The sequence below is a fragment of the Perna viridis genome, chromosome 2 (assembly GCF_037379345.1).
Source record: "Perna viridis isolate PV_CMFRI_1.1 ecotype Kerala chromosome 2, ASM3737934v1, whole genome shotgun sequence".
NCBI lineage: Eukaryota > Metazoa > Mollusca > Bivalvia > Mytilida > Mytilidae > Perna > Perna viridis.
In genome coordinates, this window is record NC_142446.1 from 55,923,669 (window position 1) to 55,940,639 (window position 16,971).

Below are 16,971 nucleotides of genomic sequence, written 5' to 3' on the forward strand. Positions count from 1 at the left end.
CCTGGTAGTGTAATGTAAAGTTCCCTACAAAGCAATAAAATTTAGCTCAAAATTAAAGAGTTATCTCCCTTTTTTTTAATGAATTTCAATGCTTTCTATGTAATTTATTTCTTTTTAATCCTTGCAGTTAATCCAAAACCAACATTCAAGTTTGAGGAAGGATGCATTTGTGATATGAAAAGTGGGAAAAAGTTTTGAAAACAAAATTTGTCATGTTCCACCCACTGCCTGGTTTTTGCCTGGGCACCATCTTAAGGAGGTAGACCTAGGGAAAGGGACACAACTCTTAAAATCATTGGAATGTTAGTATTAAGCATTTTACGTCAATCTTATGTAAGCATCTAATTAACTTGGATTCATTTAATTCTGCTTCAAATGAAAGCTTGAGAGGCTTTGGTGAAATTGAATATAATACAAACATATAATTGATTTCATGAGTTATGTCCCTTACCCTAGGTCTACCTCCTTAAATGTAAAAATGAATTGTATTTTTCTTTTGATTGGTCCTATAAAGTTTTACTTATTCATTAAGTACTTTTAAATATCAAAGTTATCAAGTTTTTGCTAACCTTGGGATTTAAGTAGCAGTCTTTGTTAAGAATCATGCAAAAATTGTAAATTGTGTGGTACACCCAAAAAAGGCTACATACTTCTTTTTGTTATTAGAGTTGCTTTATGGGTCTATATGATGAAATGTATAATTATTCATTCTAATGTGATTCACATGGAAAAGCCAATAGTTTCAATTGTATTTCAGTGCCATTTACAGAGTTTTGAATTCTATAATACTTTCTATATAATTTACATCTTCAAGACCAAGGTTTCAATGAAAAGCCACATGTTGCCCTATAATTTCTGTTTACCACGGTATAACAGTTTAAATAAAATATCAAAAATAAAAATATGTAGGCTTTCCAACCATGTACATGTATCACATTTTGCATGATTTTTAGCTGGAGTGCTGCTTAAATAAACTCATGGTTGTGTTTATCTTATTTATGACTTAACTGAGTATGGAAGCAAATGTGGTGTTAACTAAATATGCAACGACTGGCATAAGCTTCATAATCCAAAAATTAACTTTAATACAGTTCAAAAGTATCAAAATATTCATTTTTTGTATATGAAAAACTGATTTGAAGTTCTTTCTATTTGGAGTTCAGCTTGGGTACTTGCCAAGCATTAACATGATTATCACTTTAATTTTATTATGCTATATGGGTACAATTATAAAAGTCGTAATGGAAGCGTTTACCTTGATCCTCAAATAATGACATATCAGTTGTGAGTACCAATATATATGTACATGTAAGTGCATGCAACCGTTTGTGGTTAATGCAGGATAAAATACATGTATATAATTGTACTCATTTATGTACTTGTATTATTCTGGAGGTATTAATTGGAACGGATGAGCAATTAAAGGTTTAAATACCCTATCATTTGTATACCGATACTATGAATTTGAAAAAAAAAAAAAAACATATATACCGGTAGCTATTAGTACAATGTATATTTACAGCATTAAAGATTTACCTTTCTTAGTCATAATATTAATGTGTCAAAACCTTTCTCAAAGAAGAAACCTTCATGTAGAATTAATGACCTATCAACAACCAAAAAAATGAAAAATAAATGAGTCACACAGAGAAAGAAAAGATCTTCGTTTTTAATCATGGACTGAAGCAGCCAAAGAAGCAAAAGAAGGAGTAAAATGGAGAAGACTTGTAGTTGACCCAATCTCCTTTAAGAATTTGTTTTACAAACAAGAATGTCCAGCAGTGTTTACCTTGCAGCAGGAGTTCGATTAAATGGTTGAAGAGCCCCTTATCCTTTGGTGTTCATGTTTCCAAAGTAATTTGGCACAGTTGTGTTTCTTAAAACTTGCATGGACCATGAAAATGTAGACAGCTATATTACATAACTGTCATGTACTTGATTATCATACAAACTCCCCATTGAAAGAGTACCATAATCAAGGGAACCAAGATTCCAGCGGAAATCAAAAGAATGTAATCCAGGGACAAAGACCAGACATGGAAAACAGACAAACACAACAAAGAACATGAAGTAACTATAATAATACATACAAAGTAACAAAATTAAATGAGCAACTCAGACTCCACTAAAAACTGGGACCAAGGACCAGATCCATCGGTAGGGTAATACATAGCTGGAGCCAGTGACTTACAGGTACTTCAATCAGAACTCCTCAGCCTTTCTATTTACACACAATATTTATTTTTTAGTGTAGCTGAAATGGCCTAGTAGTTCCGATTGTGACTTATCTGTTAAGAGCTCATGATTTACTGGGCACATTTGTGTTTAGATACATCTATTTCTAAAAACCAGGCATGTCCAATCCAATAACAAAAAAATCACTTAAAAAATTTCTCAAGACTACTTCTTTATTTATTCCTCTTGAAATTCTGAGAGAAAAAGATGTCGCTTTTTTAAATGAATTGGAACATTTAGAGAATTCTACATCTACAGGTACATAATATGATGACCCATCACAAGACTGAAAACTTCTGGTCAACACAGTGTTAACAGACAATAAATTCAATATAAAAATAACTTCAACTGTAGTGACTTCATGAAATAAAAATTAAGGTGCACAAAAAAAAAACCAACAAATAAACAAAAAACAAAACAAAAACAAAACAAAAAACAAATTTAGAAATATTCAAATATACATGCATATGATAGCTAGTAATAAGACCCTAAATATATTTATTATTGAATATTTATATACTTTCTCTTGCAATTTAAAGAATTGTCTTCTGAATTATCTGTATCCAAGATCTATGCCCAGATTGATTTAAAAATCAGCATCAGGCTTATCAATTTAGTGCTGATTTTAGTAGTTCATAGTTGAAATATAATTTCTCCGAACTCTTCCGAGACAGGGCATCTTCAAATGGGTACATTGAATGTAAACGGTGGAGCTCAACAATTATCTTTCTAATTTTGACTTTCGTCGTACATTTAAAGGGAGCATGTGTCATTTAATCCATGTTACATATCAAGAATGAACATAGTTACCTGCGCATGTATAAACAACGGTAATACACCGATTCATTGATCTTTCTTTGATCGTCATTCGGTAACTAATGTGACTTACCGCTGGGATGTTGCTGCTGAGCTGGGTGCCTTAGAACTCCCAGATCCCATATCCAGAGAGGAACCCTGATGAACAATTACGGGAAGTCGACCAACATGATACTGAACTGTCAATATGTATGTTGTTTCCGGGTGAATGAATCCAATATATATATCGCCTCGGGAATTTCATTTATTGGAAAGTAATAGAATATTTAAAGAGAATATATCGTTAAACATTAAATTAATAAAATCCTAGGAATTACATTATGGCTAGATTGTGGTGATATCTATTTTACTCCCAAATCGTCCATGCAGGTATTGTGTTTGAAATGTTGTCAATTTAAAAATAACATATTTGCACTCATGTTTATGGTTCACGAAATGCTTCAATATATTTTGAAAAGATTATAATATCAAAACAAATTTTGCCTTGTCCAAAAAGTGAACCAACTTTGAAAGAACATGAGTTTAAGTGCTTGTAAGAATCAGGCAAAATGGAAAAAATCAGAAAATGGGAAAATATGCATTACAAAAAACCCACCGATCTGACAATATAATTTAACTCATGGATGCTTTCTGTATTTGAAAAGACTATTATTTGATCTCTGCATCACTGGCTTTGCTCAGAATTTTTTCAATGGAAAATTAGAAAATAGAGGTTTTTGACTGAGTTATCTGCCCTTGAAATGTTCATTTTCATTGCATTTCAATGAAATTGTAACTCAATGGTCCAGCATGATATGGAAAATCTTGTCTGTTTTCCTTTATTCTGATGGTGCCAATAGTCAAATTACACTATCAAAATGATGTTTTTTTTTTCATAACATGTTTCACCTTACTGCCTGATTCTTACAGGGACTGACACTTATTTGAGATGAGTATCAGAGGTCATATCCTGAACATTTTAGACAAGGACACACAATTCAAAGCTTGAGACATATTTGAATAATTTGAATTGCAATTAAATGTTTGACACAGAATAAGATTGACCAGAATCAAAGTGACCCCTTAATTATTCCTAAAGTTCAAGACACAACCCCAAAAATCAAACCCTTTCTCATATGGAACCTAAGAATGGTATATTTCATAGAGATCCACACACCTTAAGTGAAAGTCTTTGTCAGGACATCAGGAATTAATATGCTGTTTCTGACCCTTTCTGGTCCCTTAAATTATTCCTCAAGTTTTATTACCCTCAAATCAATTCCAGTATTCCCTTTGTGATTGAAAACATTTTTGGTACATTCATAGAGATCCACATGCTTATACTTAGGTCATGTAGTTATATGTAAATTTATTTCATGAAATGCTTGTTTTTGGTTTTATTTTTTTTTTTTTTGGGGGGGGGGGTGCTACAAAATTACCCCTAAAACCTCTAAAATAGCTGGGACCATAACCCCCCAAAATAAATACTAAACTTCCTTTTGTGTTTTGAAACCTTTTTATATAATTTTATAAAGTATGTATGATTGGCACATGACCTGTGACTTTGTATGATTGACAAGGTACCTTTGACATTGTATTTACATGTATGAATGATTGATACATGACCTGTGACATTGTATTTACATGTATGTATGATTGGCTTAAGACCCGTGACTTTGTATGATTGACAAGGTACTTGTGACATTGTATTTGCATGTAAGTATGATTGACAAGGGACCTGTGACATTGTATTTACATGTATGTAGGATTGCTACAGGACTTGTGATATTGTATTTACAAATATGTATGATTGACACATGACCTGTGACATTGTATTTACATGTATGTATGATTGGCTTAAGACCCATGACTTTGTATGATTGACAAGGTACTTGTGACATTGTATTTACATGTATGTAGGATTGCTACAGGACTTGTGACTTTGTATTTACATGTATGTATGATTAACTAGGGACCTGTGATATTGTATTTGCATTTATGTATGATCGACAAGGTACCTTTGACATTGTATTTATATGTATGTAGGATTGCTACAGGACTTGTGACATTGTATTTACATGTATGTATGATTGACACAGTACCTGTGACATAGTATTTATAAGTATGTTTGATTAACACAGTATCTGTAAAAAATGTGTTATTATTGGTCTATCTGTAGAAGTGTATACAATGTTTTAGAGATGTGTATCAAATGATGCCTGGTCATAGATTGCTGTTACTATATTTTTGAAGCATGGTGCAACAAATATTTTTTTTTCTCCATAAACATTAAAAGCAGATCTCAACCCTGAAAACAATCTTATGTCTGTTTTACTATTTTCATTCTTTTTGAATGAGGTTAAGAACTTGTGTCATTGTTTTCCACAATTGCTAGACACAAATGTATTCTGCATTCATTATTACAAAAATAGCATTAGATTTTCAACAGTAACTTTGACATTTTCAAAACTACTAAGTTTGGGAAGTTTAGAATGATATTTTTTTTACTTATTGTGACTATAGTTGTATGCATCAGAAGTATAATGAAATAATTAAACTGAATCTCCGATAAAAAAGAAGAATTTTATTCAGCAACATGAATTATCAGAAAGAATACATAATTTAACAACACAGTTTTTAGATCATTTCTAAAGTACCAAAAATGTTGTTGCTTAAACAATACTTCAAAATTTAGTGCTGAGAATAGCTCCTTTAAAACATATTTAAAGATCTATGTAATACTGGGTATACTGAGCATTTTGTATCCGATGAGCAACAATATATGTCATGATACATCTCCTACAGAATGAACCATAAAAGTAATTACTTAAGTTTCAGTCTTTGTAAGAATCAGGCAGAGTGTGAAACATGATATAAATAATCTATCATTTAGAAACACCAGTTTGACTATTTGTATCATCACAATCAGAGAATAAATACAAGATTTTCCATATCATTTTAATAAATTGAATTATTTTTTCAGGGGGCAGATCACTCCGTCAAAAAATGTGAATTTTCTAACCTTCTTGTGAAAAATTTCTTAGATATCCAATGACGAATGAATTGAATTGTGGTCATTTCAAATATTTAAAAAAAAAATTTGATTGAAATCTTTCCAGATTGGTTAGTTTTCAGATTTTTTTCTCATTTTGCCTGATTCTTTAGTACAAAGACTTGTACTAAAAAAAAGAACCAAATTTGTTGTAATATTAAAATCTGAATTACGTCTAAAATGATACATTGAGAAGAATCGATTCTCATAAAAGACAACCTATCTGTAACAACCTATGACCATCAGTAGAGCATTGCATACTTTATGATTACCTTTTTTTTTCATAGTAAATCATAATAATGCATGTAATTTAATTTCAAGCTTTGACAATTACCACCAACCCAAAAAAAGCTACAAAATTAAATAACTTAATCTATTATCTTAAGTAAACCACCACTATATCAAACAATATGAAGTGTAAAAAATGCATTTCAAAATCCGGTTTACATTTTCAAAAATATTTTGAAATTTAAAGGGCTACAACTCTTTATTCTCTGAAGCCGGGTCTTCAGTTTAATTATTTCCCTTGGAATAATTCACATATACTGCATTTAAAAATATGCTTGATGATTTTTTTTTTAAATATTTATTTTATGTCCCTAATTAATTCCATAATTCCTGAGTTAGGCTAGAAAGAAAGTGAATAATATTAATGTTTTAAAGAAAAAAATCTTGATTTAATGATTTTGTTTTCTAGCTTTGAAAATAAGTACAACCCTTAATAAAAAATAACATTTAATATGTAATATACTACTAATGCATAACACATATGCCTCTGTCATTAAAACATTAGCAAAAATGATCAAGAATGAACATTGCAAAATATGTACACAAAAATTCAAAGAAACCTACAAAGCTACATTTAAAATACAGATCTTGCATAGGGAAGAAATGGCTGAGTATTGATACCTGGGCTCACAGTGAAAAAATCACTGAGAAATATATATTAAAAAAAAATACATAGAACAGAAAAGACAAAAAGTAAAATATTGAGCATATTGAACTACAATGAACTATTACATAGCATAATATAAATCTGTTGACGTCATTAAGGCACATATGGTCATTGCCATTCACACAAAGAACAATTTCACAATCACTCACAAATGTAGCTATCATTATAAAAAAGTCATGTGAGAAAGACAAATATTTAAACATTTTTGGTACAAACTTGACATCTACTAACACGATCACGGAGATTGCCAGCCTTCAAAGTTTGTGGTATGGGATTAGAAAATTGTGAATTTCTATCTATTGTTGTGAGCCAGAAGCTGTATTTGTTAGAATAGAAGTGACAATTTCCTCCATCACCATTACATTCTATAAATGGTGTAGCTCGGAAATCTTCTAAACAACTTCCTGGGCTAGACAAAGACTGTCCACCTCCACTGGGACCTGCTCCAGTGTGCTGTAAATAAAAACAAACACACATTAAGAAAATAAAATATGTTAAATCAGTCTTCAGGAATTTACTTAAGGAATCAGACGTAGGGTAAGGGAAATAATTCTTAAAATCAGTGATATGTTTGTATTATTTTCAGTTTCACCAAAGCCTATCAAGCTTTCATTTGAAGCAGAATAAAATCAGTTCAAGTTACTTTGATGCTTACATGAGATTGATATAAAATGCTGAATAAAAACATTCCAATGATTTGTAAGAGTTGTGTCCCCTACCATTGATCTTGTTTGAAATGATTTAAAAATAATATTTTTGAATCATTTTAAAAGAACTTTTGACATAAAAATTAGTATGGTAATATTACAAACATTATTTGTAAAAAAGCCTCTTTCAAGGGGAGATAATTGGTGGGAAAATGTTTTATAGAAATGGGATGGGAATTTTTTTTTATATCACAAGAAAAAATGTTTAGTGACTCCCAATTTTCTTTTTGAAATATGGATGAATGTCAGTTCAGTTTTCTTTATATAAGTTTATAATAAAATTCTATCTATCAGTATTTTAGTAGTTTGCGAAATATTGAAAACTCCCTTCAGAATCTATATAAAATGCTGTAAAAAAAGCTTTTTTGGCTAAATCATCTCAAAATACAGTTTGATGACCTATGTTTTTTAAATTAAAATTCTAAAGTATGTTCATTCAAGGTCATCTTTGACAAAAATTAGGAAAATCTATCAACTAGAAATACTAGTTATGAACTACTTTAATAGCCTGAAGGAGGTAGACCTGGGTTACGGGACACAACTCTTAAAAATCATTGGCACGTTTATATTAAGCATTTATATCAACCTCATGTAAGTATCAACGTAACTTGGACTGGTTTTATTCTGTTTCAAATGAAAGCATGATAGGCTTTAGTGAAATTGTATATGATACAAACACACCCCTGATTTCAAGAGTTATGTACCTTACCTTAGGTCTAACTCCTTAATTCCAAGTTCAACTTATCTTGAAGCATTCTGATAGGATTAATTGTATAAAAGACAAAAGTGACATACAACTAGTACAGTTTCTGAACCAATCTGTGCAATTATTATTCATTCAATTATTGATCACCGATCAGTTTCTGATCAGTCATCAATATGTCAAACCGATGATCACATCATGTGACAACTGAGCGATAAATGTATTTTACTGCTTCTATTGCTTCGTTTGTCAATCTTTACATTAAATTTACTAAATGCAACAGATTTAAACATCAATTCATTATTTTTACTTCACATTTCTTTTATTATTAACAAAATATATGAATTTAATATCTTAAGTTTAAGATAAGTTTTGTATTGTAGTACATTTGAATTGTTCCAACGGAAATTCTGAAACTGACATGAACCGATTATCTGTCATTTTACAAAACGGTACTGTGATCAGAATGGTCACCAGTCATTGGTTATTGATCTGTCAGCAAACAATCAATCATTGGTCATTGATCAGTCAAATAGTTGTACGGACCTGTTCAGGTTCTGTAGAATTTTACTAGAAAACATACCATAGCAAAGCTGTAACCAATCCATAATCCAGACCAACCAATGGGACATTCAGGAATCTGTAGTGTTTGACTATGTACAGCAATCACATTTGATGGGGCATCACATACTACACACCTACTTATGTATCGAGCAATGGTACTATCGGTAACAGGCATCATGGGTAATGGAGCATTGGTAGCTAACCAATAGGATTTATCATTTCTGTTGGCGTAGTTACAGACATTGTTGGTGTTACAGAACAGGAATGGCATTGTACTGAATCTCTGGAGACAAGATCCTGCCCAACCTGTAAAATTAAAATTATTAATGTATTAAGATTTCTATTTACCGAATGCCTCCCTCTTTTTTTAATCATAATGGTGATCAGTATAATAAGCATGAAACTTTTGAACAGAATACATAATAATAGGTTTGATACTGGTAATCATTTTAATAGGCTTGACACTGGTGATAAAATAAAAGGTTTGATACTGGTGACCAGTTTAATAAGCTTGATACTGGTGATAAAATAATAGGTTTGATACTGGTGATCAGTATAATATGCTTGATACTGATGATCAGCTTAATAAGCTTGATACTGGTGATTAGTTTAATAAGCTTGATACTGGTGATCAGTTTAATAAGACTGATACTGGTGATCAGTTTAATAAGCTTGATACTGGTGATAAAATAATAGGCTCCCAACAATGGACACATATGACTTTCTTGTGGCCAAAGGGTTAAAGCCAATTTTATTTTGTACCTAAATCTTGGTGCTGTGATCTCTCATTGCCTTCAATATACAACAAGCTGTACCCTTCCCACATCTTTACCATTCTATCTGGACACTGAGGTATGACCTTATCCTGACTGTGTCTGACCATAAGGAAGCCAGACGGTGGGGTAAATCCTGCTGGACCTGGCTGTCCAGGTTCTCCTGGTTGTCCACGGGTACCTGAAAATATCAGTAAGCATCAGTCTCTGTAAGAATCAGGCAATGGGTGAAACATGGCATGGACAAAAAACCCATCATTTAGGTAGTGTAATTTGACTATTTGCACCATCAGAATCAAGGAAAAAAGAATATTTTCTAAATCATTTTGGCAAATTGAGTTATAACTTCATTGAAATGCACTAAAAATGAACATTTCAAGGGCAGATAATTGTGTCAAAAATCTCATTTTTCTAACATTCTATTGAAACATTTCAAAGCCATTGATATAGAGATCAAATAATGGTCTTTCCAAATAGAGAAAGTATTCTTAAGTGATATTACATTATCAGATCAGTGGGGTCTTGATATGCATGTTTCTGATTTTTCCATTTTGCCTGATTCTTACAAATACTTACATTTAATGGAGCAAGAATTTAGCGTTTGTGCAAATACAGTGTTACTGGTCTTATTGTGAAAATTAAACTGCAGCAAAAATTTCATGGTTTACAGTTTAGTTTAAAAGGAAAGAAATGAACAGATGGAATATCTTTTATAAACCTTTCACTTTATTGTTTAATGTATATGAAACACAAGAAAAACAGTAGTAAGAAAGAAAAAAAAACAAACAAAAATTTCATAACTTGCACAGATGCATTTGAAAGCAAAAGACAAACTGTCATTTTCAGAATTTGTATGCTCTCTTTGGCAAATGTATTTTCTAACCTGGAAGACCATCCTGACCACGGATACCATTCAATCCAGTTGGTCCAACCTCTCCCTTCATACCCGGTAATCCATTCAAGCCATTATCTCCCTTTGCACCCGGGAAACCTGGTGGTCCTGTGAACAAATGAAATCAGAAGGCATATAGAAATATTGCATACATAAAACCAAATGGAATTTAAGTTTCTTTTTGCCTAAAAATGTATGTCTACCTTAATATTATTTAAAATTGAGCTCCAGTAACAAAGAAACACCTGTCAATTCATGAAACACAAATAACAAACAGTGCTCTTTCTACCATTACCAAGTTTCATGAGATTCAATTGAGTACTTTCAGAGGAGTTGCAATAAGCTGTCTAAATTTCTCTGTGCAAAGGGGCATAATTCCAACAAAAATAAAAGGATAAAATAATATACTCAAAAACATATGGTGTCCTTGCTTTCTAATACATTTAATGAGATACAATAGAGTAACTGTAGTTTTAGAGGAGTTACAATGACAAGTTGCCAAAATTGACACAATATCTGAGGTCCATGCACCTATACTTAAGGAGGTAGACATAGGGTAAGGGACACAACTCTTACAAATCACTGGAATGCTTCTATTCATCATTTTACAACAATCTCATTCATGTAAGCATCAAAGTAACTTGGACTGATTTCATTCTGTTTCAAATGAAAACTTGATAGGCTTTGGTGAAATTGAATATGATATAAACATATCACTGATTTAAAGAGTTATGTCCCTTACCCTAAGTCTACCTCCTTAAGTCATTGTGTGAACAAAGCAAGAGCACTACTACATTATATGACATGATTCTGTTTTTTTCTGCAGTCATACACAAAACAACTATCATTTAAAAAAGTGGATGTGCACCAAAAGCAATATTTATAATGTTAGGGAGAAACCATTCAATTTTTAGGGGTAGCTAGGATGAAAATGTCTATCCTGGCCCTGTTATTTTGATAAAATATAGAACCTGCCTTTTTATTTCTTTCATATGGCTTGCACTGCCTTTTCATTTCATGAAAATTTGAATCCTTCCTTTTTATTTCACAATTACATCCTAGCCCCTCTACCCCATAAAAATCAAATGGTAGTTCCCTTATGGGTTTACCTGAAGGTCCTCTTTCTCCTGGTAGACCATCACGGCCAGAATTTCCTGGAATACCAGGACTTCCCTTGTCTCCCTTTGGACCAGGTGGTAAATTTGTGATATCAAGCACTGCTGGAAGTCCAGGCAATCCCCTGTCTCCTTTTAACCCATTTAATCCTAAGAATAAATGTACAACTAGCATACAGACACTGCATTAAAGTATAGTTTAATTTTTCTGTCTTTAGGTCAAAATAAATTTATTGTGTGTTTCCAGTTTCCTAAACCTATCTACATTTCCAATTATGATTTTTTTTTTTTTTTGGAAACAATAAAAAAAAATGATTTTTTGTAAAACAAATTGTTTTACCTACCTACTCTATCTATTTTTTAGGAAGTGAAATGGGAACACACATTAATTTACTTTGGCCTTAAATGTCAAATTTATTAATAACACAAGCAATGCAAGAATGAAACATGTTCACTTTTATATTAAAAAAAACTGTCCATAAGGCCAATAAAAATATCCTAGATTCTCACCCCTCCCACTAATTTTTTTCACCCTACCCTAAACAATTTTATTTTCCCAATTTAAGACAATTTCTGTTAAATTGAAAACATTTTTCACTTGAAATAGGTAAAAAATTTAAAAAATAAAACTCGCCCACCCGTCCTCGATTTTGAAAATTTGTTAGATGAGAATCATGAACTGATGCCCCTGCTGCAACATGAATCATGCAGTATCAAGTCAGTATCAAAATCTTTTACAAAACCGGCTAAATAGAAAATTCATTTAAACATAACCAATATACAAGTCTTCAAATAGTCATCTAACATTGGTCGAAGTTTCATGAAAATGAATTCAGTTCTCAAAATTAAAACCAGACTAATGGCTTGTGTACAGTGAACTTCCCATTTGTCAGGTATTTGTATAAAATCAGAGTCAGTGTTCGCTTCTAAAAAAAATTCTGGGACAATTATATTGCCAAAATATGTACCCGTTATCTTGATCTTCAGTAAAAAAATAAATCCTGACTTTTAGATTAGAAAAACCACTACTATATAACTAAATTATAATCTGTTCCTGATCATTAGGGCTGTTTCATTTAAAAATATGAGTTGCCCTGGGCAGACACTTTTTACCAAGGGAGCCACCCATAGCAGAGTTAGAAATAGTAGCCTGCCCACCAGCCTGAGACTGACTATTTTTGGCAAGGCTGGCTAATTTTAGCAAAAATCTATATAGACATATAGTAAATATATTGAAAAATTGTATTCAGGACTGGCTAGAATTTGAGTGAGTTTCCTAGAAGTTCTATTGAGGATTCATATTTAACTTTATGTTTTGTCAAGAGACCTGAACATTCACCCATACAGGAAGAATAAATGTCCCTTTTATCGAAACAGCCCTTATTATCATGCAAGATCATTCAAAACTCTCTCCCTCACATTTTTTTTGGTTTCAATGGTAATAACAAGGCATGCATAGTGTCGTAAACATATTCTAAAATTACTGAGTCCATAGCCATATTTTTCACAAATAAGTTGTTGAAACAGAAGTTCTAGACAATATACATATCTCTATAAAGTTATACAAGAATCCAGGGATTAATAAGAAAGTTAAATTAGATAGGCAGATGAATAGATAGACTGAAAATTCTTGTTTCTGGCATGGAATAGATAGACTGAAAATGATTGTTTCTGGCCCTTCCCTTAACAGTATATATGTCCAGACCTCATAAATAAAGTTTAACTGCCTTCCTTTGGTGGTATTATACACCTTGTGGTACAATATTAAAGAGATCCACTCACTCATATTCAAGTTATTGTTCAAATATCAGGAAAATTCTTGTGTTTTGTCTTTTTTTTTGGTGCCTAATTCCTAAATGGTTCAAGTCACAACTCCCAAAATCAATTCCAGCCTTTCTTTTGAGGTGCAACAGCTTGTGGTACATTTTCAAAAAAGACCCATTCACTTTTACTCAAGTTATTGCCAGGACATTGTGAAAATTCTTGGTTCTGTCCCCTTTTTACCCCTAATTCCTAATAAAGTCACAACGCCCCTCCCAAAATCAATCCTAGACTTACTTATGGGTATAGCCCCGCGTTGTATACCTTTAAAAAAAGATCAATACATCATACTCAAGTTATTGATCAGATATGAAATGTCTAAGGACAACATTGTCAATGACACCAATTTTTTTGCAGTCCTATAAAAATTCCATGAAGACAGATATTGCCTTAGTGGTGATTCTTAAAAAAGTTCCCAGAACTCAAGATGATTCAATTAAACTAAGATTTTTGACCTGTCTGATACTTTAAATGATGCTTTTGTAAGAAAACTGTCCTTATAAATAAGTTGAAAGCAACCTAGTAATTAGATTATACATCATATTATTTATCGAAAACTGCTGCAGCACAAAATTTCAAAACCCCTAAAACAATGAGGCTTCATTCCTTGAATTAAAGTACAACAATATCGTAGCTCGAATGACATACTCTGGTAGAATTAATGAGTGCTGAATTTTCACTTACTATTTGGATATATTTGCTTTTGAGTACAACTTTATTTTTGAATCTTGAACTTTCTGGATATTTGGTTCTAATGCTGCTGATGAGAGGTTACTCTTTGGAGCATTTGTAATATAAATATGATTCATATTTTTTTTTGCATTGAGCAGCTTAAAGTGTTGAAAATTATTGTTATTCTTTATAATTGAAAGTAATTAATAAAATAACTGTAATTGTATTTTATGAACTAAAGTAATTCAACTGTAGCATATTACACAGAAAAAAATCTAAGTGACATATTAGTGCATAGAAATCGTGATTAAGTCAATAACTTTCGTCAGCAATTATGCCCATCCCTGGTGTGACAGACAGATGCACAAACACATCAATGCCTTACATTTCATCACAAATTGGGGCAGAGGACAAAAAGGTTAGAAAAACATCAGAACTTACCAGAATCGCCAGGCGGACCTTGTAATCCAGGTAAACCTGATGATCCTTTAGGCCCAGGGCTGCCAGGGAACCCATCCAAACCTCTTTCTCCTTTACTTCCCTTTGTTCCAAATCCACCAGGAAGGCCAGAATCTCCTGTAATGTTTACACTGTTTATATTAAGTTCAAATCAATATATTACAGCTCATTCTGCATAACCAAAACTATAATAAAAATAATAATCAAAAATCAAATATATGTAATCAACACCTCAATATAAAAAGAGATCACAAGACTTTATAAAGATCAACCAACTAATATTCAGGTTATCGAACGATGACCAAGTGTCTATGACATTGGTGCTATCATTTGAAAATTCTAAAGTGAAAAGGGAGACAACATCTAGTTATAGTCTACAAACAAAAATACTGACACTAAAATGTTCTCGTTGACAGTGCCATATCAAAAATATCAAATATACAGAAAGAAAAATATTGCAGAAACTTTAATGTTTATAATAAATAATGTAAGAAAAGGATAAATTACTGATTAGTGTAAATGTATTTATTTTGGAATGTACTAATTTTCACTACCTAAAAGGCAAACAAATAAGCAAGATTACATTAAGATAAGTATAGTAACTTTCAAAACCATGAAAATTGATATCCATGAATATCTTAAGCATAAATTAAGAAAACTGCGAAAAAATGAATTTGTTTCAAATACAAGACACAAATATAGTCCTGAAGACTCCAGGACAAAACTAGGGAAAAGTTACAAACCTTTAGCTCCAGGGAATCCAGGACGTCCTTGTTGACCAGGTAAGCCATCAAGACCTCGTTCACCTGGCTCTCCTTTACCACCATTAGCACCAGGTAAGCCATCATTTCCAGGTAAACCTCGGAGTCCAGCAGATCCTGTAAAAATCCAGTATAAGTAAGTTACAAAGTCAAATATAGTATTGACTAATTTATGGACAAATAGTTGGAAGCTTCAACTATTTTTTCATAATTTATACCAAGTACATAAAAATGCTGGATATGGAGTCTGTAAGATTCAGACAAATTGCAAAGTAATGAAGCATGCTCTAAAAAAAAAAAAAAAAACAACTTTGATAATGTGGACACATAGAAGAGGAATTGGTGGTTAGTTGGTCAGAGGATGCCGACAAGCAAGTTCAAAACTACCATAGAATGATAGGGAATAAAGAGTTATCTCCCTTTGAAATTGTCAAATAATTTCATGGATAGACTTCTTTCCACCATGATTTACCCACTGCCTGATTCTTACAGAGAATAGTGCTCAAGTTTGTAGAAAAAAATATGTTTTAGAACTAATCAACCTTATTTTCATATAAGAGCTTACCTGGCAATCCATCTAATCCACGTTCTCCCTTCTGACCACGTATTCCACTTCCTGGTTCTCCAGCTTCTCCCTTTACGCCATTGAATCCATCACGTCCTGGCAGACCTGTTCAAACAGAAATAGAAGAACCTCAGATAGCATGCTCACATACCCTATGTGTGTTCATATTGGACACACAGCGCAAGAAGGTGCCCATTCCTTTCTGTCATAATGATGCTGTATGCTTAAAAAATTCCAAGGTAAACAAATGGGTAAATCCAGGAAAGGCCACAATAAAAAATAAAAAATAAAAAGACAGGTTAAAAATCTTACTGAAAAATAAAATCCACGACAGAAAATATATTCCTAGTCGCTCCATACAATCAAATTGTTGCTACCTTATTCAGCAATCACTTAAAAGAAAAAAATTACAAAAGTAACATTGAACTAAGGAGGAAGACCTAGGGTAAGGGACACAACCCTTACAATTCATCGGAACGTTTGTATTCAGCATTTTACATCAATGTCATGTAAGCATCAAAGTAACTTAGATTAATTTCATTCTGTGTCAAATGAAAGCTTGACAGCCTTTGGTTAAATTGAATGTGATACAAACATATCACTGACTTAACTAAGTTATGTCCCTTGCTCTAGGTCTACCTCCTTAAGTATTCACAACTCAGATATTTTGGATTTTAATTAATACTCAAACAACAAAAACTATTTACTTACCAACGTCTCCCTTCATTCCTGGCAATCCATTTAAACCATTGCGTCCTGGGTTACCTGGTTCACCTTTGGCTCCCTCAGAAGTTCTCCCAGCCTCTCCCTTGGGACCTGATGATCCTGGGAAACCTATTTAATAGAATGACTCTTTTATTAACATGTTTGCTTAGAATATGATTAACAGTTGAAGAAGGAGT

General features: G+C 32.3%; 2 protein-coding genes across 4 annotated transcripts in view; both read right to left on the reverse strand.

Annotated features, from left to right (window-relative positions):
• LOC148626137 (NACHT domain- and WD repeat-containing protein 1-like) overlaps positions 1-4,425 on the reverse strand; it is a 45,293-nt gene extending 40,868 nt beyond the window's left edge. For all 3 annotated transcript variants that reach the window (XM_088569854.1, XM_088569855.1, XM_088569853.1), the window contains exon 1: positions 3,125-4,425. In XM_088569854.1, coding sequence (XP_088425980.1) covers positions 3,125-3,174 — 50 coding nt within the window. In that variant the 5' untranslated portion in view covers positions 3,175-4,425. The remainder of the gene's footprint in view (positions 1-3,124) is intronic.
• Positions 4,426-5,594: 1,169 nt separating this feature from the next.
• Positions 5,595-16,971, reverse strand: part of LOC148626138 (uncharacterized) — a 71,376-nt gene continuing 59,999 nt past the window's right edge. Inside the window, exons 32-40 of the mRNA XM_088569850.1 lie at positions 16,781-16,903; positions 16,070-16,174; positions 15,487-15,621; positions 14,726-14,860; positions 11,786-11,941; positions 10,668-10,784; positions 9,774-9,965; positions 9,031-9,317; positions 5,595-7,490 (exon numbers count right to left, since the gene is read on the reverse strand). Coding sequence (XP_088425976.1) covers positions 7,233-7,490; positions 9,031-9,317; positions 9,774-9,965; positions 10,668-10,784; positions 11,786-11,941; positions 14,726-14,860; positions 15,487-15,621; positions 16,070-16,174; positions 16,781-16,903 — 1,508 coding nt within the window. The 3' untranslated portion in view covers positions 5,595-7,232. The remainder of the gene's footprint in view (positions 7,491-9,030; positions 9,318-9,773; positions 9,966-10,667; positions 10,785-11,785; positions 11,942-14,725; positions 14,861-15,486; positions 15,622-16,069; positions 16,175-16,780; positions 16,904-16,971) is intronic.